Source organism: Babylonia areolata, chromosome 26, assembly GCF_041734735.1.
Source record: "Babylonia areolata isolate BAREFJ2019XMU chromosome 26, ASM4173473v1, whole genome shotgun sequence".
NCBI lineage: Eukaryota > Metazoa > Mollusca > Gastropoda > Neogastropoda > Buccinidae > Babylonia > Babylonia areolata.
The window spans coordinates 33,833,075-33,860,425 of record NC_134901.1 but is presented as its reverse complement, the minus strand read 5'-3'; the positions used below and the strand labels follow the sequence as shown (position 1 = coordinate 33,860,425).

Sequence of the window (27,351 nt, the reverse complement as noted above, 5' to 3'; positions counted from 1 at the left end):
AGTATCAAATAGTTAAATTTGATTGGCTGCTTCTTCATTGTGCGGTCAGATTGAATTTGCGCGTTGCAACTTAGAAATTTAGAACTTTATTTTGATGATTTAAAGTATGGAGCATCATGATGACGACAACCGTTGGGACTACGATTGTCCCCAATTTGTAGATTTTACTGTACCAATGCCTTTCAACGACGGAGCGGATCAAATGTTTGGTAAGCAAACAAACATCGAACGTTCAACTCTGATCTCAGTCTTTCACATTCTGATGTTCATTTACTGATTCAGTCAGTCATACATGCCGCTGACTGTGATTGTGCACTTCTTTACTTGATATACTAAATCCGAAAAGGTGACGTAATGTGGCCTTACCTTACAACTTTATTTATTTGTAAATATCGCTCCGCCTCAGTGCAAGTATCAATACTTTCCCACTTAACCAGAAGTTAAAAATTAAATACTAATTTTTATTCACAATTTTGTAGGACAAATGTTCGCAAATCATCCTTCAGCATCAGAGCTCTTAAAGGATAAAATGCACTAATAAATGTCACAAAATCAGCTAACACTATAACCCACTAAAAAAATCTTCAGGATATGGACCCTAGATCATTAGCTGAGAAATATGATTTTGACAATTAATTGATAGACAAATTAGCATGCAAATGCAAACCCCAAAAATGGCAAAATACATATTTCAAGCCGTGAGGCCTATTATAGTGCCAATTTCTGTATCTTATCTGTATCTAAGTTTTGTCCTTTGCCCTTTTGGGTAATGTCTTGTTGAATCCGCTATCCGGGCTATCGTTATTCAGACAATTCTGATTATACTTCTTTCTGTAACGACTGCTTTCAACCAGTTAAATATTAAAGATATTTAAATGCTTGGAATTCTGAATAGTTGAATTGTTGAAACACCATTATTAAGCACCAGCCCCAATTGGTGCCTGATCTATATTTGACCAGCCTTCTGAAGATCTGGATCTGGATATGTACATTGCTGGAGCTGAAATTGACAAAAACTGCAGTGGAATTTGGGGGTGGGGTGGGGGGGGGGGGGTTCTGCACAACAGTGGGTGGTGTTGGCTCTGAACTGTATGCCTGAAACCAATAGACTTGGATGTCGCTGTCAGGCAGGTTGTTCCACTCGCCTGTTGTAATTGTGCATGTGTATTTTGTGTTGTGCAGGGTGTAAATATCTGGATAGGGATGCACAAATACTACACACACAGTCACCGACCAAAAGACACACACACACACACACACACACACACTAAAATGAGGACCATGTCACATATGAACTGGTTGAGATTATATCCACCAATTGAAATGGTGGATTTAACTTCCACCTGTTTTGCTGTCACTGCCTAGGAAAGTAAGGTGTAACTATAGGCCTTAGTTGGCATACAGATAGGTAAATGCATACTGATAATATTACTTACACACAAGAACTGATCCCTTAAACTTAGTTAAAGTCAAACTATTGTATAGATTAAATGTTTCACTTTCAGAGAGCACCATTATGGGAGAAGGACCAAGCACATCAACTCTCCCGTTTCTGAGTCAAGGTAAGTGTACCTTTTTATTAGTATTACTGGAGAATCTGTTAAGTACGTTCTTTCTATTGTTATTTTTTGGGGAGGAGAGCAGGTCTTCAATGTTTTTACATTTTACATTGATGAATGTGTCAGACACTACTTGTGGATGCGGTGGGGATGGAGGACTGTGAGACTGCCTTTCAGAGTAGACAAAGACTTTGATAGAGTTTAGACTGAGAGTGGAGAGGAGAGAAAGAAAACATGTAACACCAACTAACCAAGTTAAAAGACAATGGTCTCCATGGACATATGTTTATAGTTGCAGTGAAGAAACAGATAAAGTAGCAAAGCTCATGGAGTCAAGGCATATATTGTAAATTACACGAATTTATAAATGTGGGGCTCTCACAACACTGTGATGTAAGATCTGGCCTCTGTGTCTGTGATACTTATTGAGCATATCTTAAGTTCTTTGGGTGGGTTTTTTTTTTTTCTTGCTTTTCCTGTTGTAAAAATTTCAACTTGAATTTACAGATTTTCAGCAAGATTCAGACAGACAAATAAGAGTCAAGTAAAGAAACAATAGCACTATTGAAGGTGCCACTGTACCTGAAGTAATCTACAGATACAAGGTGTGCAACTTATTATTTTAATGGTCAGCTTTTGTCATTACTTGTCTGTGTTTTCCATTCTTCACACTAATGCATGGCAAATTTTATGATGTTCTGCAGACTTGTAAAGTTGTTTGGATTGGATTTGGAGAAATGAAACATTTCAAATTCCTCAACACTATTATATTGCATTTTGAAACGGTTTAACTTTAATGCTTAACATTGTGGCATGTTGATGGTGACATGTCAGTCAGGAACTGAGGAAGAGAGGCTTGATATATTATATATAATTTATTACTCTCCAAAAATCGAAGCTCACAAAAGCAAACAATTCAACAACATAGCAGACTGCAGTTGAAATTGTAATATGGCAAAGTGATTTTGAAGGCCTGTTCAGAAATAAACATTACATTAGAATTTAGATTGATCTGGAAAACAATGACCTTTTTTTGTTTGTTTTTGTTGTCATTGTTGATCTGTATACATGCGTCACTATAAGTATAACTGTGTGTGTCCTCAGTAATTTTTAGAAAATTTGACATTGTAGCATATTGCCATTTTTTCATCAGCAAGGAATAGTACAGAAACAACATCTGGCAGGATGATAAACAAGATCTTGACAATATCTGTCTAGATACATTACTTTTTATGTTGGTGCTACAGTGGGCAAAAGTGGTAAACCCTTCATTTCCTTAACAATTTTTTTTTACATATATTTGTAAACAAAGGGTGTATATTTTGAAGTGGCCAGCTGGTCTTGGTTATAATATATTCATTTTTATGATGAACTTTCAATGCTGACATTTTCTTGGTGACCACAACGGCACAAGTGAGGAAGTGGTATTGGATTTCTAGGAACCAAACTCAGAAGAAAGTAGTGTAATATTCTCACCCCCACCCACCCCCCACTTCTTTTTTTAAGAGTGAAGGTGAAAATGGTCACAGCATACCCTTAAAAAATCCCTTAAATTTAAGGTTAATATTCAGAATTCTTGCTCTCTTTGTGTTCATGACAACCAGGCCTGACCACATTTAAAAAAAATATTTTAATTCTTTTACAGGGGCAGGTGAGGATTCCCCAGTGGCATCAACAGAGCCCAAAGAAGAACATCCTGCTACTTCAGAAACAACAAAAGACGAAAAGGAGACAGGGAAAGAAAATGACCAGTCAGGGGAAGAGTCTGATAAAGCTACTGAAGATCCTAAGAAATCAAGACAACCCACGAACATTGTTACATCCCTTGACAAGTGGAGGAATCCCAAGAAACATGGATCAACTGGGCCAGAGTAAGACACTGATTTTTGGATGAAAGTATACAGATGTAAATGAGAGAGTTCAGTTCTAACTTTTTGAAGAAGGGAATGAGTTTGTGGAAATAGCTTTTCTTTTCAGAAGGGAGAAAAAGTATTAACTAGAATTTCATTCTTTTGAAAAGCATGGAAACTTATCTGATTCTGCCTACTATGAATTACCTGGCTAAAGAAAGAAATAATTCTCTCTCAGGGGCAATACTGTGTATCAACATTGTCTTGAAGACTTTTTAGGTAGCTTCAATCTAGTATTAAATTAAAGAGAAAATTGGAGCCTCAGTGAAAGGAATTATTTCAGATGGTTGCAGTATGAAACAAAATAATATTAGAGTGACTTGTTTTTTTGCTTGTTAGTATTCTTTATGATAAAAAACTTATGTATTAATTTTTTTGATAAAATTTTGGCAGAACTAGAAATATAACTTAACAACAAATAAGTCATTTCTTATAGGCGACATGTGATACATCACAATGAAAAGACAGGTGTGAAGTTATCTCATCTTTAGGCTTCATTTATGTGTAAACAAAGTGTCACTATCTATGTAATCACCTGGTCTCGGTTGTCTGTGTATCTACATTTCATGTGTGTGTGTGTGTCCTTGGTAAACTTTAGATTTGTAATTTTCTTGGCAAGACACAAGAAGTAAAGGAACCAAACTTATGATGGTACTTGGTAGATATGCATCAGACCTTTCCAGTCATCCCCTTTATGATGACCAGGGTGAGTTTAAGGTCATTGACAAAACTGAAAAAGCTCAATAGAGCTTATGTTTTACGTATTATTTTTTTAATTCAAACTTTGTACTTGTATTGTGACTGGCTGTGAAAACAGCATGGTCCGTATTGAAGTGTTAGGCCAGATGTTAAAGGTCAAGGTTACAACATGCCATACTAATATAAAAGAAAAGGCACGTAGGGATAAAATGAATGAGGTCTTGTTTTTTTTATGTTTTATAGTTCTGATATAATTCAAGGTAATAAGTGAATGATAGGTATTGATTTGAAAGTATCAATTGTTCATTTGTTTACTTTGTTCTTATGTGAGTGCATTCATGATTGTGTATTCTGTTCCTGTTCCCTCAAGTTGATTAACACATTTCTTGTGTATTCTCTGTAAATATCTGTGCTTCTCATGAGATGACGCTGATGTTTTCTGTTTTTTCTCTCTCTCCTTTTGCCATATATTCAGACCTCTTGTCTGCAGTGAGTCATCTAACAGCAAGAAGCCCCGCAAGAACCCTGAAAAGGTCTTGACTGAAGCGCATAAATCATCTTCTTCATCCATGCTGACTCGGTCAAAATCCCTACGTGTTCAGAAGAGCAACTCAGCTTCAACCCTGCCCTCAGACAAGACTGCAGCACCCTCAACAGCATCAGGCTCCAGACCTCAACGAAGTCACACACGCACACTTTCCCAGGGACGATCCCGCAGCAACTCGGTTGACATGAGCACAGCTGGGAAGTCAAAAGGAGATGCTTCCACAGCAGAGCGCCCGGCAAAGGTTCCAAGTCTTCTGAAGTGGGTTGCTTTTATACAATTTGATTCCCAAGTGTTTTTACTGTTAATGTGATGGTTCTGCTACTATGACAGTCTACTTTATTTTATTCTATTTACATTAGTGTTTTGTCTTATGTTTGTCTCCCAATTTTTGTTTTGCATGGAAAAATGAATGAAAAGCTCCACTGAGTTGTCATGAGACATGTTCCTTTTTCAAACTTGTAACTTTTTATTTTGTTGGAAGGATGTTTGGTACTCAGTTTAAATGAACCTTCTGACTGCTATGAAAGCTGTTCTCATGCTACTGCAATGAAAGCCATTCCCAAATAGCAGCTAAATATCTCCATCTTGTGAAAGCTTTTACATTATTATAAATTATTGTATTTGTAGCTTAAGCTTCGCTGTGGTTCTCCTGACTCATAATAACATGGAGACACCGTACGTCACCCAGGAGTGTGATTTTTCAAGTGATTTTATTGGCTGACTGGAGTATGTCTACTCATTATGATTATCAAATCAGGCAAGCAAAATGGTCTTGTCCAAGCTGAGTTTGACTAAAAGTAAATGCTGTGACACAGGATTTAGCAGCTGCTCAGTGAAAATTAGAATGAATGCTTGAAGAAGACAAACTGCAATCTGATGATACTTTTGAAGAGAAAGGTGAGGAATATCGGCCTACTCTTCACCCAAAGAGCAGGACAGAGTTCAACTTTCCTAGCAGGCAGCATTGAATGATCTGAGAACAGAACACACTGTGTTTGACAGGCCAGCGAGAGGTAGTAGGGGAGAGGGGAGGGGGGTTTAGCAAGCAGGACATGAAATCAAATGGGAAGGGAGGGGGAGAGACAGTGGAGTGGGCATGGTGGTGTGCCTATTTTCAGTTCAGTGGGTTTGACATTGGGTTGATGATTAGATTTTGATCCAAACATTTTTTGTTGGAGATTGTTGTGTGTGGTGTGTGTAATGTTTATTTTTGAAAAATTAATGAAGATCACATTCATTTAATCATAACAAAACATTTTTTTCTGTATTGTCCACTCGTTTTCCTTTCAGAAAATAATAATGACCTGTGTCAATTGAGAAATTAATCCAGAATATTTTTTTTCTATACCTACCCATTTTTTGTGTGAAAATTCCCAGGCAAATAAAAATCAGTTATTTGCTAAGTCCTTTGGCAAGCGAAGGAATAAGCTTTTAAAAGTCAACAAAGCATCTGTATTTAAGTTGAGAAAGAAGGCAGCTTATACTGTAATATGACCTCCCTGCTGATTCTGTCTATGGTAGTCTTTGATGGAAATCTTTTTTTGATGGGCGCAATAGCTGAGCGGTTAAAGTGTTGGACTTTCAATCTGAGGGTTCCGGGTTCGTATCTCTGTAACGGTGCCTGGTGGGTAAAGGGAGACTTTTCTGATCTCCCAGGTCAACATATGTGCAGACCTGCTTGTGCCTGAACCCCCTTTGTGTGTATATGCATGCAGATCAAATATGCACGTTAAAGATCCTGTAATCCATGCCAGCGTTTGGTGGGTTATGGAAACAAGAACATTCCCAGCATGCACACACCTGAAAACGGGAGTATGGCTGCCTACATGGCGGGGTAAAAATGGTCATACATGTAAAAGCCCACTTGTGTGATACACAAGTGAGCGTGGGGGTTGCAGCCCACGAACAATGATGATGTTGATGATGATGTAAATTTTTACTTTAAGCTTTGTGCTGGTCTTTTGTTGTTTATCCCCCTTTTTATAATTTATGGTTTTAATTTTAACATGAGCAGGTATTCTTTGACATTAGTTTCTCTTGTAAACTGTCACATGTGCATTTTGTATATATCTGTGAAGACTTTTAATTTCAGGAGAGAGGAAGATAGTGGACAAAGTTTAAAACTGAGTGTGGGTACAGAAGCAAAATTCATTAGATTTGAATAATCAATAATAATAATAATAATAATAAATTGTACTTATATGGCACAAACTCCCCAAAGGTGGGCTCGAAGTGCCTCACATGAAAGTCCTTATATATGTTAGTGCATTGTACAACACAAGAGTACATGAAGACATAGAAGTGAAAAACAAGATCAGTATCCACCAGTATGACAAACTGCAGATATATAAATAATCACAGGACAAAGGCACAACCCACACACACGCACACTAATCTTAAGCGCACACACCACAGGAATACTACAACGGCGGGGGAACACGAAGGGAGTGCAGAGGGTAGGAGGAGACAAAACTGTTTTGTCACATCCAAAGGCCATTTTGAACAGGTGGGTTTTCAGTTTATTTTTGAAAGAGGACAGAGTTGGTGAGTGCCGGAGATCCAGGGGAAGAGAATTCCAAACAGAAGGTGCTTGATGTTGAAAAGCCCTTTGACCGAATGTCTTTGAAGAGACTTTCTGGGACTCAAAGGAGCTTTTCTTCAAAAGACCAGAGAGAATGGGATGGAGTGTTAATATGAAGGACAGAAGATAAGTAAGATGGGAGGGAACCTTTGAAGTGGTGACAGGCCAATATGCCTGTTTTGTACTGAATTCTGCACTGGATGGGCAACCAGTGAAGTTGACGCAAGAGAGGGGTAACATCTTTTTTTGGTAATCAGTTCTGGTAAAGGATAAAGGTCATCTGTGTTTTGGCGGTCAGAAAGGTCAGGTTGACTCTTTTTAGTTGCTGAAGTGATGTTGCTTACACAGAAATATTTATAGACTGTGTTTGAGAATAAAAACAACAGAGAAATAGGATTAGAAGGGACTTTCCATTTACAGACAGAATTTGTACTTTTGATGCGCTGATATCCACCTCATTGCCACTCTAAGTATTCATACTCACATTGTTGCTATTCTGCCTGCTATTGCAGTTGCTCAGGGCTTCCCCTTGACCATTGTGCTGCATCACGACAGCCATCAGATTACTTGGTCTTGTTTATTGTGGCTGCCAGATATATCCCAAGTCTTTTTAGTTGCCAAAGAAAGACTGATCCAATTTGATGAATTTGATATGGAAATGACATGCTCTACTGGTTACATACCAGCAGTAATGAAAAATATGATTAATTTCATAGAATGCTTTGTAGATGGTGTTGTCACAGTATATGGCACTTACAGGCTTTGCTAATTTTCACCATTCTTGCTTTACTAGGCGTCTAGGTGAAGGAGCCATTTCTTCCAAATTGAAAAGCTCAGAAGAACTGGAGATGGAACGCATCAAACAACTGAAGAAAGAGCTGCAGCACAAGCGACAGATGGCACAAGAATCCTACAAAAAAGCCATGTCCAAACAAGGGCCCTTGACTGTCCACTCCAAGCAAACAACTGTGCCACAGGAGTTCCAATTCCAGTCAGACCTACGTTTGAAATCGCAGCCTAAGAAACTGGAGGAGAATAGCATTGGTGACTTTGTCAAGTCTCTGCGTTCTCGCACTGTGGTGTCTCCGGTACGAATTGTGGTGTGCATCTGTCTGTGGTGGTGTCAGACTTCTTTTTTAGTCACTTTTTGACTCACTTGTGTAAATTCTGGACAGAACACATACAGTGACACAGACTATATTATCGACATATTTACTGCATATGAATATTTTAAAGTGGATATTGAATTAACTAGAAGGAACAGAAAAGAGGAATTGAATGGACCGATTTGTGTAAGCCTTCGAAAACAGATCTCTGGAGAAAACAGCTAGGTTATATGTTGTGGTGCGATGGCAACGTCTCCTTTTCCGCGAAACTTAAAGAATTTCACAATTAATCGAGATATGTGAAAATTTAAATGGCGTTAACAGCATGAATACTGTAATTGATTTATCATGCCAAAAAAGAAAAAAAAATTGGTGAACGACATGAGTGGGCACTCTTTAGCGCTACTTATTCTCCTCCTGAAGATGGCTGGTTTGAACCTGCTCTTATGCCCCCCCCCCCTTTTCTTTTTTCACCAAAGCTTTATAGTATTTGATACATATCACTTAAATGACTTAGAATTTATTATGTTTTTTAGAATTATTAATATGTTTTTTTAATTATGTTTTTTAGGTGTGTATCACAAGCGAGTCTTGAAGGCCTCGCCTCTCTTGTTTTTTTTTGTTTTTTATTTATGGATCTCTGTCATCTCATCTAAAATATTAGATTTTAAACTATGACTCGAGGCTTAGAAAAACAAAACTATTTTGTTTTATGCTCAGTTTGAAGGTCTTATTTAAACGATCTAATTTGCCCCAGTGGTCATTTTGTCATTAATCAGCATTGCACCTATTCCTTTCGATGAAAGATTCATATGGAGCACATGCATTTAACCAGTAATTCATGATCATGTATCAATGGAGGAAAAAGTAGCAGTTAAGTTTTATTTGGAGAAAGATTTTTGCATAGGCTTTATCAATTACTGCATTTTGTCCCTGAATGAACATAAAATTCAAGAAATCTGAATTATAGACCACAGTTTGTGAGAAAATCTAAGTCACACTACACATTCAAGTATATAAACATTGGTCTACTTCCGCCATTATTTTGTGAGGAACAGTCCAGAATTTACAGCATTCATTTTCATAGTTTTCGGCAATGAGTATCCTTTTTCTTTTGGATATCATCCTTGATCGGATAGACAGGTGGTGATGCACTGTTCGGAGTGTGAGAAAATGTCTGACAGAGTTGGATTTGTCCAGATTGATTGTGCATATTAGGCCTGAAAATGTATTTCGTGATTTTGTAATGATTTGTTAAAGTTGAAAAGTCATGAAGACCGAGACTGAAACTGTGATAAGTCTATGTTATGATTGTAAAACAGTGAAATACTGATTGATGTGGGCTGCTTCAGATAGATTTGCTCTGTTTCCAGCACACAACTTTTGGTTCAATACACATTTCTGATGGTGAGAAAAAAATATGATCTGGAAATTGGAATTGGATTAATATGTACTCGTAACCACCCATCCCCTTCTGCCCTTACCCCTTTTCACTGTTGGCATTATTGGTTTGGTTGTTGTGCAGCAGGAAACACACATGAGCCATGAAGGCTTTGCCTCTCGTTAGTTATTGAAAAGATGTTTTAACTCACTCCGGACGATGGAATGCTGTAGTGTTCCTGACGTAAGGTAGTGTTCCAGACGACGGAACGCTATAGAGGTTTCGACATGGGGTGCTCGCAGCTGCACCAGGCATTGCGAACGTGTCTAGGGTCGAATGGAAGGTTCCTTCATGAGATAACGTAACAACACACTCTACAGCGAGCCAGCGAGTTTTGGACCCCACACAACAAGCTAATCTGCATATGTATCGAAAATGGCGTCGCGGGCGATACAAATGGAAAATTTTTGAGCAAACTAGATCACGACAGGGCTTTTACTGCTGCTGAAGTGATTGAAATGCTTCAAACTGAAGGTTTCGAATTGACGAGGATGATAAGACGTTGAATAAAGTATCTGTAGTGAAGAAAGCTACCAGCAAGAAGATACTGACACTGACTCAGCTTCTGAGAGTAGTGAAGAGGGAGGGGGGTGGGTGTTCACACGATGTGAGGAGAGGGGTCAGTGGGTTAACTACAGTGAGTTTCATTCAGTTACTTTATGTTTTGTATTTTTTGTGATTTTTTTTCCTAACCCTAACAAATGGGTTGTCTGTAGGGAAAAGCAAGGGAGAAAACTATTTGTCAAGAATGAGTTAAAATGGAGGAACAAAGATAAAGCTGTTGTTTATGTGTGAATAGTAAATGTATTACTTTTAAGTCACTAATTAATTTTTGAATTTATATTCTTATCTGTAGTGTATGCCGCCTTAGTAGTAGTTTAATGTATATATTTTGTTACTTAAATTTCCATAATGAAATAAAACTGTAGATGGGTTTATACTATTTAAGTTCAGTAAGATTACTAAGAACTCAGTATATATTTATCAGTTATTTTCTTTTTTCATTTAGGGCCCATCTGCCTCTGCCCCCAAGAAGCTAACAGTGCCCCAGCCATTCCATCTGACAGAGAAATACACTGGGAAAGGATCGCAGGCATCTGCTGAGGCCAAGTTTGAATCTGTGGCTGCACAAGTGGCAGCTTTCCACAGGAAGACACCAGAGCGATTCCGGGCACGAGCACGCAGTAAGATATTTGTTCTATTTGTTGTTATTCTTGCCAGAAATTATTTACGTTATGTTTTGTACAGTCTTAAATTCAAAGCATCAGCTGTTATACCTCTGATTTGTATTGGTTCCAAAGCTGATGCTTTCTTCAGTGTCATTCTTGTCAAAGTCACATTGAAATTGGGAATGTCATAAACAATGCTTGGGCCAGTCTGGCACAGTGATCAGCACTGAACAATGTCATAAACAATGCTTGGGCCAGTCTGGCACAGTGATCAGCACTGAACACTGCCTTTTCCGTTTCTGTAATTCTTGCTGTGAACTGAGTGTTACATGTGAAACTTGAAGGCCTTGTTTATTGTGTTAACGAGTGAAATTTTGCAAGCCATATCCCAACTCCAGATCTGTCTTCTGTTCTTTTATTCAATTATCACCAAGTGCAAAGTAAGGAATCAACCAAGTGTTGTTGAACTATTGCAACTACTACTTCCAAGTATTAGAATTTCCAAGGTCAATAGATTGTCTTATGTCAGTTTGTGACATGCTGGTTGATGTGAAGATGCAGCTGCGAAAAAAAAAGCAAAAAAAAAAAAGCACAGTCCATAGTCAGCCTTGCAATGGATCTTGAATGTCCTAGAGTGCTTCAACAGGATCCTTGGGTTTACTGCCTCAGAAATGGTATTTCATTTTGGCAGGATCACTGTCAATTTTGTGTGGCAGGGAATCTGGTAACACATCTATAATCTTCCAAGGAAGGCAACTAAAGCTCCTGCAGCATATGGCTGATATTTGCTGTCTTGTATCTTTATGGCAAACTTGGCTGTACTGTTTTAGATGGTGACCTGCTTATCAATTTCTTTTTAATTTTTGTTGAAGGATTCCATACTGTATTGTCCGAATGTTGGGTGCATCAGTTTGTAGGCTTTGACCATCTAGGTGAGAAGTTTAACATTTCGTTTTTATTTCACTGAAGTGTTTTTTTTTTCAGGTGGGGATAAGGTGCATGAACGAGGTTCACGTTCAGTCTCTCCAGGACCCAGGCTAACTCAGCCTCACACCCCCAACCTGACAGCACGCAACCGTCAACGCCCAACTCACTACATATCACATGAACAGCTGGAGATGCAAGAAGCAGAGGAAATGAAACAGTATGTATCATTTTCATCTGTCTCTTTTTTTCATTCTCATTTGTGTGTTTTTTTGTTTGTTATTTTTTTGTTTTGTTTTTTTTAACAAGAGGGAACGATTGTGAGGTTCTTAGATTGATAGTATTCACTGCATGCATGCTTAAATATTTTTATAATATTCACAGCCTTCATGCATAAACATTTGTCTAGAAACAGAAAACAGTGAGGTTTTCTGGTGTTAGAGAATGTTGAGGGGAATATGGACTGGACTTAATGAAAATTGAATAAGTAATGCTGATGTTATTGATTCAGATGCATAGTCATTAATCTACAGAACAGTAAGGTTTAGATTTGTATGTTGAAGTGTTTCATTAGAATCTTTATCATCGAGTTGATTGACAGAGAGAGGTTGACATGTAAGAACTGGGGGTCTGTCTTGTGAATAAATACATTTGATATTTTAATGTAAAAAAATTTGTTTTTCAGCACTGGTTCATGTATTACTGGCTTGAGAAGTATGGTGTAATTTTTTCACAATGTGACAATGTCATGGTAATATTGCTTTTATAAAACCATTAAACTACAGATGATTTGGGGGATTGGAAAAGGGGTGGGGAGTTGTATATGATGAGGCCCTTGAGGGACAGGTGTGGGGAAACAAGAGAGTGAGTGAAAATGTTTGTGAATAGCTCAGTAAAGCCACACCCAGTTGATAAAGGAAGGAACACTCAACAGGAACCAGTTCAAGGCACACCCAGTGAACACCAAGATCCTGAACAAATCTGGCCTGGGAGTTAAAAAGCCACCTGTCAAGCCACCCACAGAGATTGAAGAGTTCTCCCTGTCCTCGGGGTTGCAGAAGAAGAAAGAAGTTGAGGAGGAGTGCTTTGAGTTTCATGCTAAACCCCTCAACAAGAAGATCTTGGAAGGCCCTGTGGTAAGTTGTAATGTCTTGTGGCTATGTTCTTGGTTGTGTCCTGGCTTGGTTACCATTGCTGGTTTCCTGGTGAGCAGATGCATTGCTACATTTCTTTCCTTAACCCCTTTCCTGCCGAGCATTTTAACATTTTTGGCATTCCTGTGTGCTGCGGAAAAACTTGGGCTTTCCTCCTAAATGCAAAGAAAAAAAAAAGTGCACTGCATCCTCAAATGCAAAGGTATCTCCTTGAAATTTGACATGATGATTGCTCATACAGTGTACTTTAAAGAGATAATAAACTTATTATAATTCTGTTGTATAACTGTTTTGGGTTTGTTTGTTTTTTTAGGTTTTCAAAATTTTTTATTGTTGTTATAAATCTGTGTCAAAGAAAATTTCCATGAAATCTAGTGATTAAAAACCCTGTGTAGTTAATTCAAGGACTCCCAGTCAAATTTCTTTTCATTGGGTGCCTATCTCCTAGTTTTACACCACATCTTGATAAGAAACTTGCCACCTGTCCCCCCCGTACCCATTGTGGGGATCCAGACTGACCACCAGTCTCCTCAGCCCCCTTCCCTTTCCAGCAGCACATGTGTAGTGACAACAGTGCTTTTACTGACAACTGATTCAAGTTCACTGTCACTTTACTCCTAGCCTGTACAAACGCAGACTGAACACAAAACTTAAATCACTTTTAGTCTGTGTCACAAGTAGGTTACTTTATGACTGTTATAATTCAGAATCCAAATATGTACCTGAATCATCAGCCTCACCACCACATAAGCTTTCTTCCACACTTTCCTTTCACATTTCCTGAGCCACTTCTATGGCTGAAAACCCTTGAAAAATGAGCCGAAATTGATCTTTGCTAGACAACACCATTTTGACCAGTGGTGTCTGCGAGCGACTTCAAAGAATTTCCTACTGCCTATGAGCAATACACTACAGACACAAGTCCAACTTGTAAACAATCTTCAAACATCTGAGAAGACAGGGAGAAACAAAGTAGGTAATTTCCCTTTAACTATCTACTGTGAATTGCCGATGAAAACTGGATGTGAGAGTTATGTCCTGTAGGTGTGCAACAAAAGGGATGTAAGTCTCATGTCCCCAGGCAGGCAATGGGTTGAAGTATTTTCTCCCTTCTTCTTAAAAGTAATGATGAGATAGCATGAAAAAGATAAATATTTTGATTTACTTGACTTGACATGAAGTCCAGTATTACTCTTTTCTTACAACTACAAGAATATTACCATTGTATCATCAATGTATGACTTCGAAAAATATCTGTCATTCCTAAATATGTGTCACATCATTCAGGGTAAGGTGGTTTTATTATGTGCCACTGATTGATAACCAAAAATAAACATAATCTCGTCACAGAGTACTTTTTCATCCTTTATTATTGCAGAATCAAAGTAGTTTTTCAGATCAAAACAAATAGCTGTCACAATATAGACCATGCAATAATAAAAGTATATATTATTATTATTTTGTATTGTTTTGTAACTTAAGATCATTCACACAAACGCAGATTCTTCTTGATGTGCATGGGTGCGCATGTGTCTGTATTTTGTTGTAAAATTTTATTCAGTGTCTTTTTTTTATGACTTTTCAAAATTCAGATGTTTTAAGTGCTTAGAACCTAAGATGTGGGACTGTAGGATTCAGTTTGCTGGAGTCAGGTGACACAGGTGCACAGAGGTATAGCTTGCTCCTTAGTAGACTGGCCCTCTTTTTCTCATTCCCAGTTTATCAAAGTGACATTTGAACTGAAGTTGCGGGTGCAGTCATTCACGAGCTGTAAATGGGATGTGAATTGTGTTGAACAGGGGATCAAACCAGTGAAGCCGGCTCTGCCCACTATCCCCCAGTCCCCTGCCTTTGCCCTAAAGCATAGAGTTCGTCTGCCAGTGGAGCTGCCAGAGGAGAAGGTAAACAATAGTTTGTCTTGCATTGCAAGACCACTATTGGTCTGTACAATGTATACAGATTTTAGTGGTCTATAAAATTTGCTGTGAGTGTGTGTGTTGCTGGTAAAGATGTAATTTCTCGTGAGATGCTGCATATATATACACGCACACATAAAGCAAGGCAAGACAAAACAATTTAAGGAATTTTATTTCATGAACCAATTGGGGGCATTGAAATGTACATTGAGTGGTATTTACATATTTTATTCATGTTACACAGATGACAAGAGTGGTGTTTAAACGCGTGCGCGCGCACACACACACACACACACACACACACACACACACACACACACACACACACACACACCACACTACAACACAACACAACACACAAAATTCAAAAGCACACAAAACACCACAAACACCACACCCCAAACACCACACCACATCGCTCACACTCGCCACCCCTCTCCCCCCCCCCCCCCCCCCCCCCCCACACACACACACGCACCATACCACACCACACACACAGACACCCAACACACACACACACACATACGCTCAAACTACACCTTACAACAGACCTTACTATGCAAGGACTCTTAACATCCTCCTTTCTGACAAATGAACCTTACTGTGTGCAGGAGAGTGGGGGACCCACGCGTGCCAAGCCAGTGCCTCACATTGGCATCCCCTTCCAACCCAAGCTGCCCCACCAGCACACTGTGCCTGAGCCCTTCTCTGTGGAGGAGCGCAGCAAGACCATGCTGGCTCAGAAAGAGGAGAAAATCAAACAGATTCTGGAGGAAGAGAAGAGGGTGTGTGGGGGATTTGTGTTTGGGAGTGTAGGGGAGTGGGGAGAGAGTAAGTCAAGAGTGTGTGCGTACAAATGGTACGACACCATGTTTGTTTCCTTCTCCCTTAACCATGCCTTTCTCCGTGACACTTTTGAAATGCTCAGTCACTCTCAATGTTCCCGGTCACTCAATCATCGTCTGTTGTCTCTGTCGTCCTCCTCCTAGTCGTAAAAACAACCTAACATATCTGTTTCACGATGAGTTCCGAACATTACTTGATTACTACAACCTTCGTTCTGGCAAACTTATCATCCTCGGAGACTTCAATTTTCATTTCAACAACAAAACTTCCACTGATGTCAAATGCCTATGTCTATCTCTGTCCAATCATTCTCTCTCTCAGCTTGTTACAGAACCAACACACAGATCTGGCCATATGTTGCACTGGCTCATCACACGTGACTCTGACGAACTCTCTTCCGACCATTCTGCTGTCATATTCTTTCTTAATACTTCAAAACCAACCAGAACCAAAAATCCGTTACTCGTCGCAACCTGAAATCCATCAACATTAACACTTTTTCTTCTCAAGCTGCTGAACGCCTTTCCAAAATTTCTTCCCGCATTGATGTCTCTACACATTACAACACTATCTTCTCTCAACTGCTGGATGAACATGCACCCCCCACTATCCGCATGCTCCCTGATAGACCTTCCGCCCCATGGTACACACAAGACATTCGACTTGCAAAACGCAAACGTCGCCAGTTGGAACGGCGATGGCGATCAACAAAACTGAGTCCACAATCAAATCTTCTGAAAACAAATAAAGTAAGTCAAACATATGATCTCATCAGCGAAGACAAACTTCTTTTCTTCTCAAGTTCCCGATGCCACATCCACCAAATCTCTTTACTCTATCATGTCAAATCTTCTGGGTACTGCAAAAAAGACTCTTCTTCCTTCTGCCTACACTATATCTGAACTCCCCAATGTCTTCTCCTCTTTCTTTTTCGACAAAGTCCAAACTATTTGTACCATCTTAGACCAAATGCCTTTCCAACTGGCTCATCCTGATCCTCAGTTCAACGGTACTCCTCTCCATTCCTTTAATCCATTAACTGAAACAGAAGTCCATGAAATCCAGAAAGAAATGACAATAAAATCCTGTGAGCTCAATCCTATACCAGCCTCTTGTCTTTTCCCAGTGTTTTACAGCTTCTCCCCACAATCACCAATATTGTCAACTCATCCCTTCTCACTGGAATGTTTCCATCCACTTTCAAAACTGCAATTGTCCGGCCTCTTCTGAAGAAATCCAGCCTTGACGCAAACATTTTGAAAAACTATTGACCAGTTTCTTATCTGCCATTCCTGTCCAAACTCCTTGAAAAAGCTGTCCTGAAGCAGCTCAACAATCACCTTTGTTTTAACAATCTCATCCACTCATTTCAGTCCACCTATTGTGCTGACTACAGCACTGAAACCATTCTCCTCCACATCCTGAAAAACCTACTGCTAGCATCCGACTCGGGACAAATCTCCCTTCTCACTCTTCTTGACTTGTCAGCTGCCTTTGACACGATAGACCATTCAATCCTTCTTTCCCTTCTTCATTGACTCACTTGTGTAAACAAAGTGAGTCTATGTTTTTGGTTGTCTGTGTGTGTCTATGTGTCCGTGGTAAACTTTAACATTGACATTTTCTCTGCTAATACTTTGTCAGTTGACACCAAATTAGGCATAAAAATAGGAAAAATTCAGTTCTTTCCAGTCATCTTGTTTAAAACAATATTGCACCTCTGGGATGGGCACAAAAAAATTAAGAAAAAGAAGCCAAATTATATGCAAACTGCAATCTATTGGCTGAGTCCCGAAGGTCGTGGGCAAAAATCAGTTGTGTACACATATTTATACACATTCAAAGCACGTGCTCATATTCTTCGCGAATGCGAACGACGCCATTTTGTTTCAAGTTGTTGACCTGCCCGTTCAATCCTATATTCAATGGACAATACACGATAACATGTGATGGAAAGTTGGAGAAGGAGACCGTTAAATATTTATTCAGAGAAAGATTTGTGAACGCCTCATCACTTACTGGATTATGCCCCAAACTGCCATAAAAATATCCACAGAATCAGTCGGAATTCACAGTTAAAAATTGTAAACCATGTGAGTTAATACCCTTGAATTGATGAACCGAAAAAATTTCCAGTTTTGACTTTTCTCAAAATGAAGTCCTTTTCACCTCATACGATGTTTAGAAGTACTTGTACTTGGCTCTACATGTTATTAGTTTAACAAAATACTAAATTTTCATATCAACTTTAAAACTATAAAACTACAATGAACATAAAAGAGAAATGGAATTGACCGTGTCGTACTACATTCCTGCCGGGTGTAACTAAACTTGTACATCTATCTAGATCTAGAGAAAATGGCTAAATGTTGCAGTGTGATTGCAGGGATAGCCACATCTCCTTTACCACCGACTTAAAAAGAATTTAAAAAATTTTTTTTTTTTTTTTATTGCCCTTAAAGATTTTTTGAATCCCCAAGATACACCAGAATAATATGATTTAAACAGCGTTCTCACTGCAGATACCGCAATTGATTTATCGCCCTTTAAAAAAGTATGTACAAATATTAAATTTTAGAACGTCAGTTAAGGAGCCACGATAGTGTAATGGGTAAGACAGTTTCTTCTCACCCGAACACGCGGGGTTCGAATCTGGTTAGGACTTTTTTTTTTTTTCTTTTTTTTTAACCCGAAGATTTATAATAATACAGAACACATTTTAAAGATTAGATTTTTTTTTTTTTTTCAGTGTATCACAAGTGAGCCTTGCCTCTTTTGTTTTACATTTGGTATCAACGGCACTGTTCTTAACTGGTTCAAATCATATCTCACTGATCGATTCCAGTCTGTCATTGTTGACAATTTCCAGTCTGAACCCGTTAAAATTGAACATAGAGTCCCACAGGGATCTGTTTTAGGCCCAGTGCTCTTCACACTGTACACGGCTCCTCTTGTTGAAATTATCAACCGTCATAATGTCAGTCATCATTCTTATGCTGATGACACTCAACTCCAGAAGAGTGATACCCCTGAAAAACTGTCGTCATTCTTGCAAGTAACATCCAACTGCTTCCTGGACATTCAAAATTGGATGACTCTAAATAAGTTACAGTTGAATGCGTACAAAACTGAAGCAATGATCATAGGAACTAAACAAAAACTCTCTTCCATCACAACTGACACAATCAAACTTGGCATCCATCCCTCTTTTCAGTTCAGTCAGGAATATTGGCGTTGTCCTTGACAACACACTGTCCATGCAAAAATTATCAGTCACACATGTCAATCCTGCTACTGTCAATTGCAGCGCATCAGTAGTTCCATCCGGAAATATCTGTCCATTGACGCAGCATCTAGACTTGTCGTTTCTTTCATTCTCTCTCGCCTTGACTACTGTATCTCTCTATTGTCTGGTTTGCCTGCTTCATCCATTCAGTCCCTTCAGCACATACAAAACTCTGCTGCCCGACTTGTCCTCAGAAAGAAAAGATCTGAGCACATCACTCCTCTTTTGCAATATCTCCACTGGCTCCCTGTCTCACACAGAATAAAGTACAAGATCAGCACTCTGTGTTATAAATGTATTCACAAATCAGCCCCTTCCTATCTCTGTGGCTGCCTTCACCTCTACACACCATCTCGCTCACTACGATCAGCTTCGGATCCACTCTGTTTACGCATACCCAGATTCTAGCTCTCTACTGTTGGCCGCCGTTCTTTCTCTGTCTCTGGAACTTGCGATTGGAATGAACTTCCTCTTTGGCTTTCGTCAAGTCTCCACACTCAGATCTTTCAAGTCTGGCCTTATACCCACCTCTTCCCAAAGTAGCCTCCCTTCCCTGCCTCTTCCTTGTCTTCAGTTTCTCCAGTTTTAGAGTTATGCATGCGTGTGAATGACTTGTGCGAAAGCACTTTGATTTGTCTATGCACAAGATTCAGCGCTATATAAATACCATTATTATTATTATTGTTATCATTTGTGTCGTTTGGAAGGCTGTGGTGAATGCTGTGTGACACTATGTTTGTTTAGAATGCTGCATGACACCATGTTTGTGTTTAGAAGGTTGTGTGACACCACGTTTGTGTTTGGAAGGCTGTGTGACACCTTGTTTGTGTTGTTTGGTAGGCTGTGTGACGCCATGTTTGTGTTGTGGAAGACTGTGTGACACCATGTTTGTGTTGTGGAAGACTGTGACACCATGACCATGTTTGTGTTGTGGAAGACTGTGTGACACCATGTTTGTGTGTTGGGAAGGCTGTGTGACACCATGTTTGTGTGTTGGGAAGGCTGTGTGACACCATGTTTGTGTGTTGGGAAGGCTGTGTGACACCATGTTTGTGTGTTGGGAAGGCTGTGTGACACCATGTTTGTGTTGTGGAAGGCTGTGTGGCACCATGTTTGTGTTGTGGAAGGCTGTGTGACACCTTGTTTGTGTTGTTTGGTAGGCTGTGTGACACCATGTTTGTGTTGTGGAAGACTGTGTGACACCATGTTTGTGTGTTGGGAAGGCTGTGTGACACCATGTTTGTGTGTTGGGAAGGCTGTGTGACACCATGTTTGTGTTGTTTGGTAGGCTGTGTGACACCATGTTTGTGTTGTGGAAGGGTGTGTGACACCATGTTTGTGTGTTGGGAAGGCTGTGTGACACCATGTTTGTGTTGTGGAAGGCTGTATGACACCATGTTTGTGTGTTGGGAAGGCTGTGAGACACCATGTTTGTGTTGTGGAAGGCTCGTGAGTTCCACGCCCAGCCGATCCCCAGTCATGACCCAGTGCTGCCAGAGAAGGTAGTGAAGGAGCCCACCAGGCCTGAGCCATTCCAGCTGGGAACAGACCAGCGTGGCGCTGTCTATGCTCAGGAAATGGCTCACAAGGTGGGCAAATTACAGGTAAACAGTGTTCTTGTTGCTGCCTGCCCTCACTGGGTTTACTCCCCTGTAAGTTAGACGATGAATCATGCCTTATGCTGCCTCCACTGGGGTGGTGAGTGTTAAAATCATTGTTTTTCTGCAGTTGACATTTTTGTTCGTTGGTTTTTACTTTTTTGGGTGGGATGAGGAGTAGTTTTTGGTTTGTTTTGTTCTGTTCTTTTTTTTGTGGCCACTTAGCTGCGTTTTTTCACTATTTTATTTTACTGGTATTTTTTTAAGGGTGGATAGAAAATGGTTAAATATATGCAGGGGTTCAAGTTATCTGGCTTGTGCAAAAAAACAAAAAAAAAGTTAGGATTATTTCCATTATCGAGAAATGTTTAAACTAATTAATCCTGTTAGGAAAGGTGTCATTAGAATTTGATTTGCTGGGGGCATGAGGGAGAGTTGAGGAATTCATAACTGCATAACACTTTTGTCATTTGTCATCAGATTAACCCTTTCCATGAGAAATACTGCAAATATTACAGCTTGTGCACACTTCCCTTTCCAGGTTGTTTATCAATAATTTTTAGATGATTAAAAATCAACAGAATAGTTTGTGTAGAATACTTACTACCTCAGCTGTTAATCTTCACAATGATCATTCTAATGTCAATGTCAGGATCAAGAACACTGCATCTTTGAACAGTTTATTTGTAATTTTCTAGGCATGATCAGAATCAAAACATGCAAAAAAGTGTTTGAAAATGCTCACACCGAGTCCAAACCTTGACAACAATTCACTTTACACTTTGCCTGCATTTACCAGCCGCCACTTTCACCCTTGTGACTATAGTGACAAATCCATCAGAAAAGAGAAACGTGAGTAACGGAGAGGCTGAAGGGAAAGAAGTGATAGAATGATGCACAGGTCAATTTGCACTTATAAATACCTTTGTATGGCTTGGAGTTGGGGCATTAGTTTAGTGCTATGAAACTGTGTGGTGTCCTTATAAAAGATTTGTGACGTTTTGCGTTTTTTCATGTGCAATAACTGAATAGCATTATTGACCTGTAAATATTATTTCAGTTTGAAATGCGTGCAACACAACCAGTGCCATTGTCTTTCATCGAGTTCAGCAGAATTCCTCACCTGTCGTTTGTTTGCCATATTGTTCCCCATCATCATCTTGAGTGCACTTGTTTGATCAAGCAAAAATACAGTGGCCTGGTCAGTTTAGTTGGAAAAAATAAACTTAATGAAGATTTTAGTTTTTAATTCCCCTCCTTTGTGCTGCATCATAACGATCAGCTGTATCTGGTTCAGTTGTAGTTTGTTCAACAGTTGTAGGTCAGCCTTACTGTCATACCTGGCTCTCAGATCTGGCTCTAATTTTCTCTCATTCACACAGACACACAGTATGCTTAGCACATTACACAAGAATCAGCTGAACTGTTTCTCTCACCATTAAACATGCAAAAACAAATTGTCATCTTAATTTTGTTTTGTCGTAATCTTGGATATTTTCTACATTCTGTGACAGTCAGAATCTACTTCTTAGAATACTGCAGTATTAGGGAACACATTTCCAAACAGGTGTTTAAAGCATAGAAATATTCTCGTACAAATAAAAGAATTTAAATATTCTTTGGCAACTACTTTATTTGGGGGAAATTTGAACAAACATGTTCTGTGTGTTGTGTAATTGCAAACCTTCCAGCTTCTGGGGAAAGGCCCTAACCATCCACAGGGGCATTGTCCCTGCCCTCATCATGTTATGTGGGCCAGTAATGGTCTCTAGGATCCTGTCCATGTGCAAGTAATTCAAACATTTTTCTGTCTCCTCTATGATGAATATTTCTGAATTGCGAGGATTGTAACAGCACTGTTCTGTTGGTGCTTCAGCTGACAGAGGAGGAGGAAGAACAGAAGAGGGCTGCTCAGTTCCGTGCACAACCAAACCGAACCATCTACAAAGAACCATTCATTCCTGTTCCATCTACCAAAGCTCTGACAGGTATGTACTCACCAAGTTTTTTTTAGTTTTTGTTTTGTTGCCCCATTATCTGCACTAGTTTGGTGGCATTACATCCATGCTGTTCATCAGGTTCCCTACAGTCACACCCAGGGTTGTTGCTGCAGTCCCAATGGTCAGTATGTCTCCAGGAGGCCACACATCAGAGGAGACCCTGTGCTGTGCTGAGTCACTTGGGTGGTGTTCAGTAGTGTCTGTTCTGATTCAGTATACATGGATCAACGCTTATTATGGCCCCCCATTGACAGCAATGATCACTCAGTCACAGAACCAGACTTCCCCCCAGGATGTGAGACTTACCATGATAGTCCCCTCTCAATCTGCTGACACTGAAGACCGACACTGACAGAACTCACCACAAACATGAATTGAAACCGAGTTCACCATGAGAGCAAGGCATGAAAGGCCACACTTCTTTCCCATGTATTTGATAATGAATGATGATGTAGCTAGGATGTTGTGTATCCAGGTGAATTTTAACAAAATTACACCTGAAGATGCCTTTATCAAAGCTGGGAAGTTGTGATGAAGACAGGGAACCCTGGAAAAAAACAACAAAAGAAGTCAAAGTTCTGTAGCTGAGCAGGAATTATGGTAGCTGTGAAGACTGCCTTCACAGCTTGGGACTTGGTGACAAGGCTGTACAGCGTACTCTAGGCCTAGTATTGTCCACTTACCAGACTCAAGAGATGAAGGCAACTGCAGTGTTAGTCAGTAAACTTAAACTGCACTACAAAAGTTGCATCAGCTATAGGTAAGAGCTGGCTACAGATTAAAAATCTCTACCTTTGATAGGTCCCTTTGAAAAATAAGCAGATAGGTTCCATTGGAAAATAGGCAGTTGTGTTTGTCCAGCTTTTACCATCAATGGTAACTTGGCAGCATGTATTTCTACAAACTGTTTATTGTTCCAGACAGATTAAGAAGTTTCAGATGCTTTTTAAAAAATTATTTGTGAAAGAGTTCAACATCTGAATGTCTTTTGTGTTCTGTTTTGCAGAAGTATCTGATTTTGAGCTGAACTCTGATCGTAGAGCCCAACAGCGGGAAGAGTTTGAGATGCGCAAGAAAGAGCGTGAAGCTGAACTGGAAGGACACCGTCGTGAGAGAGAACAGCGTGATAAAGAGGAAGAGGAAGCAGCCATTGCCAGACTTCGTGCTGAGATGGTCCATCGCCCAAACCCCATTCGTCATTATGCACCTGTTGTCATCAAGCCAAGTGAAAAGCCTCTCACTGCGGCAGAGTCCCCACAGTTTTCAGACAGGCTTCGAGCAAAAGTGCGTCTCTGATATATCATTGGAAAGATTTTGCATGGTAGTCGTGTAAAGCTGAGGAGTGAATTTTTCTGAACTTGACTCATGAACAAGACAATGAATAAAAACATTGCAGGTATTTGTGTTGTTTTCTGAACGCATGAATATGATAGTTCTCCTATGACTGAATGAAAAAAATGACATGTGTTAAAGCTTCACAATTATGCTTTTGTGTCTGTGCCCTCATAAACATTGTGTATTTCAAAGTGTCAGATCTTGTGTAACAGAAAAGTTGAGGTTGATATTCCATTGCTGTAGGGTCAATCTTACACAATAGAACTGTTGAGAGAAACGCATTGGTTTTTGAATGTAGAAGGAGAGTGATTGAATGAAGGACTGGAAAACAAGTTCTTTGCATTTGCTTTAGATTCAATTCACAAAAGCCATTAACAGTTTTTTGGTGTACACTGACCATCCTCCAGATACAAATCGTGTGTCACTGATGTGCTGTGGGCAATGGGGAGGGGGAGGGGGGGTTCAGTACCTTGTGCCTGATTAGTGATAAAGTGGGGACATACATTTGAATACTCAATTCAGTGAAACGCTTGTGTGAAATATCAGGTAAATGAATTAGGTGTTGAATGGTAGGTTTTAAAAAAAGTTTGTACTTGTATCCATCATTAGGATGGATCTTGGTATAATTTTAGTGCCACTGTGATTTGGGGATGGGGTTTGGTTGATCACTGGAGCACCATTTAATTTTTCCACAGGAAATTAACACCCGTTTTGAAATTAGATTTGTTTTCTTTTGATACTCGGCTCACATTTGCGAAACTCATCTGTCACTGATGATTGGAGATGAATGCAATGTTGAGTCTGTCCATGTTACATAAAGTGACTCAGCTTATTTGACTTTATGGGTTTTATACAAGTTTGCTGTATATATTCCAAAACCAGCATGTTCTGATTAGCAAGAGAGTAGGAAATTTTGTCTGACAGGTTTACATGTGTGTGTGTGTTTTAATTTAGAACTTTGGTATTGTAAATATTGTCATTGGAAGGACAGCTCTAACTCACCTATGCCCCTTATAAAGAAGGAACTCACAGGGTGGCACATTGTTACATGAACACAATCTTGAGTGTAGACTTTGTGTTGCTTGCTTGACTGAGTGTGTTTATATGTTAGTTTCTTGTATTACAAGGGACTGGGTGCTTTTTATGATGACAGGAAATAGAAGGTAAGGTAAAAGGATTTTCTTGTGGATGCTGCAAAATAAATATCAACAAAAAATAACTGAATTGATATTTACTTCAAGGTCAAGATGTTTGAATTTTACACTTTCTTAATTCTTGAGGTCATGGGAAAAGCTCAAGATGCACGAAAATAGATTCTTTGTTGATTTGACAGCTTCTGAACACAGGAAGCTTGGTTTCTTTCTTCTTTCAAGATAACGGAAATTTTGTAGGGATCTTATGCAACTTGCACAGAGCATTTGACTGAGTTACTTTGGTTCATATTAATGCGTACTAGTGTGTGTGTGTGTTTCTGGAAATTGTGCTCAGTATTTATAGTTTTGTTGCAAGTGGCATATCCCCAGCCTTTGGTTTCTTCCACCAGCACCCATTTGTTTGGCAAAGCTCTTATCAGCGTTTTAACCTTTTTGATGCTGCTAAGGGACTCTTCTTTTGTGGAAAAGTCAAGTTTGTGACATGCAGTTCCTGGAGTAACATGGACTGTTTGTACACAGTGTGCTTGAGGCCACTTCATTCCTTCACACTGCACATGAGTGGACTGACTCTTTTTTTACTTTTTCATTCTATTTTCTGTATGAAAAGGAACATGATCCAGATCAGTCGGGTATCTGGCTATGTGGAAGAACTTTTGTTTTTACATGTTTGTGTGTGTGTGTGTCTGAATAAAAACAAAGCAAAACCTATGTTCCTGAGAGCATCCATCAGATGTTTACAGGCTCAGTGTTTTAAGGCACATTAGTATAAATATTAAAATGTACATAATGTTCATAAAATTTAAACGAATGATCGGTGTTCTCGTATGTTGTAGCTTGATTTGTGTTCTGGTATAAAAAAATTCATAGAATCTTCTTTTTCTTTTAAATGTATAAGTGTCACAGTGAAGTGTTTTCAACATCCTTTTCTTTCACTTTTAAGTTATGTTGTTTACACTTTGTCTTGGAACCAAATCGAGGTGTGGGATGGGTATTTTGCTTGTACCTGTATACATTTGCTTTCATACATGTATACAGTATTTTCATGTGCAAATTGAATTATCAGCTTGTGCATTATCCCCCAAATATGTCAACTCTGGACTCTGGGATTACATTGTTCATTAAAGGTTTTTAAGTAATCTCTGTATGAAATTACTTTCCATGATGATGCAATCTTAATAACAGACAGATGCCAATACATAATCAAAGCATAAATCGCACAATACATATATGGTATAATGTGATGGGCCATTAAATAGTATGGGAACAGAAAATCAATGGTATGTACATCCTCCTTTTTGTGCCCCCTTCCCCTTTGTAAAATGTGACTTTTAATGTGGCTGTTGGCCACATACAAAGTTAACGTACACTAGTTATGCCCCCTTCCCCTTTGTAAAATGTGACTTTTAATGTGGCTGTTGGCCACATACAAAGTTAACGTACACTACCAGCCGCCGTGGCGAAGTGGTTAGCGTCGCGGACTGACGGCTGGGAGGACGCGGGTTCGAATCCCAGCGGAGGTGGGTTTTTCGGCCCGTGGCCGGCTCCTACCCAGAGTTGAGTGTGCTGTGGGCTTAAATGGGGAGACTGGGACCACACAGTCGAGTGTCATCCGCTTCAAGGATGCGTCTTTGGGTGTGTTGCTCTAATTACCTGACCAACACTGCAAGTGTCTGTATCTCTCGGGCCTGGTTAACGCCGGGATATCATTATGACAGGAAGCGTAGAGTACAGCCTTGTCACGCAGTCCCAAACCAAAATGGACCTCTATAGCAACATCGTCATCATCATCGTCATCCTCCTGCTCCTTCATCATCATCAATATAAACAAAATAGTCTCAAAGTCTGTGGCCTTTCATACCCTGCTCTCATGGTGACCTCAGTTTCGATACCCCTCCACTTCCGTGCTTGGGGTGAGTCCTGTCAATGTCGTCAGTGTCGGCAGATTCATGGGGGGCTGTTGTTTGAGGGACGTGGTGGCGGTCTCCACTCTGGGAGGGACGCTCACTCAGTCTGGCTCCGCGACTAAGCCATTATTGTCGTTAGTAGGGGGCTTAGTAGGTGGTGTCCTAAGTACGTTAAAACAGAACAGGCACCACTGAACACCACCGAAGTGACTCAGCAGCAGT

The 27,351-nt window shown here is 39.6% G+C and overlaps 1 protein-coding gene across 3 annotated transcripts; it reads left to right on the top strand.

The window, feature by feature from the left end:
• The first annotated feature begins 50 nt into the window (after window positions 1-50).
• On the top strand, window positions 51-26,600 carry LOC143300558 (targeting protein for Xklp2-like). Of its 3 annotated transcripts, none has more exons than XM_076614313.1 (13): window positions 51-209; window positions 1,506-1,562; window positions 3,205-3,430; window positions 4,659-4,973; window positions 8,090-8,384; window positions 10,853-11,027; window positions 11,997-12,156; window positions 12,871-13,072; window positions 14,890-14,991; window positions 15,618-15,791; window positions 20,584-20,742; window positions 22,613-22,724; window positions 23,743-26,600. In XM_076614313.1, the coding sequence occupies exons 1-13, from the start codon at window positions 107-109 to the stop codon at window positions 24,030-24,032; spliced, it is 2,370 nt and encodes a 789-aa protein (XP_076470428.1). In that variant the 5' UTR covers window positions 51-106; the 3' UTR covers window positions 24,033-26,600. The 3 variants fall into 3 exon arrangements, with proteins under 3 accessions (XP_076470428.1, XP_076470429.1, XP_076470426.1); XM_076614314.1 differs by having other exon boundaries at window positions 4,644-4,973; window positions 20,584-20,727; XM_076614311.1 differs by having other exon boundaries at window positions 4,644-4,973.
• The last annotated feature ends 751 nt before the right edge of the window (window positions 26,601-27,351 follow it).

Bases quoted from the DNA above. Each gene is read 5' to 3' on its own strand.
- LOC143300558 (XM_076614311.1), top strand. From the start codon at position 107: ATGGAGCATCATGATGACGACAACCGTTGGGACTACGATTGTCCCCAA. The intron at 8,385-10,852 runs GTACGAATTGTG...TTTTTCATTTAG, and splicing joins CTCGCACTGTGGTGTCTCCG to GGCCCATCTGCCTCTGCCCC. The intron at 20,743-22,612 runs GTAAACAGTGTT...TTGGTGCTTCAG, and splicing joins ACAAGGTGGGCAAATTACAG to CTGACAGAGGAGGAGGAAGA.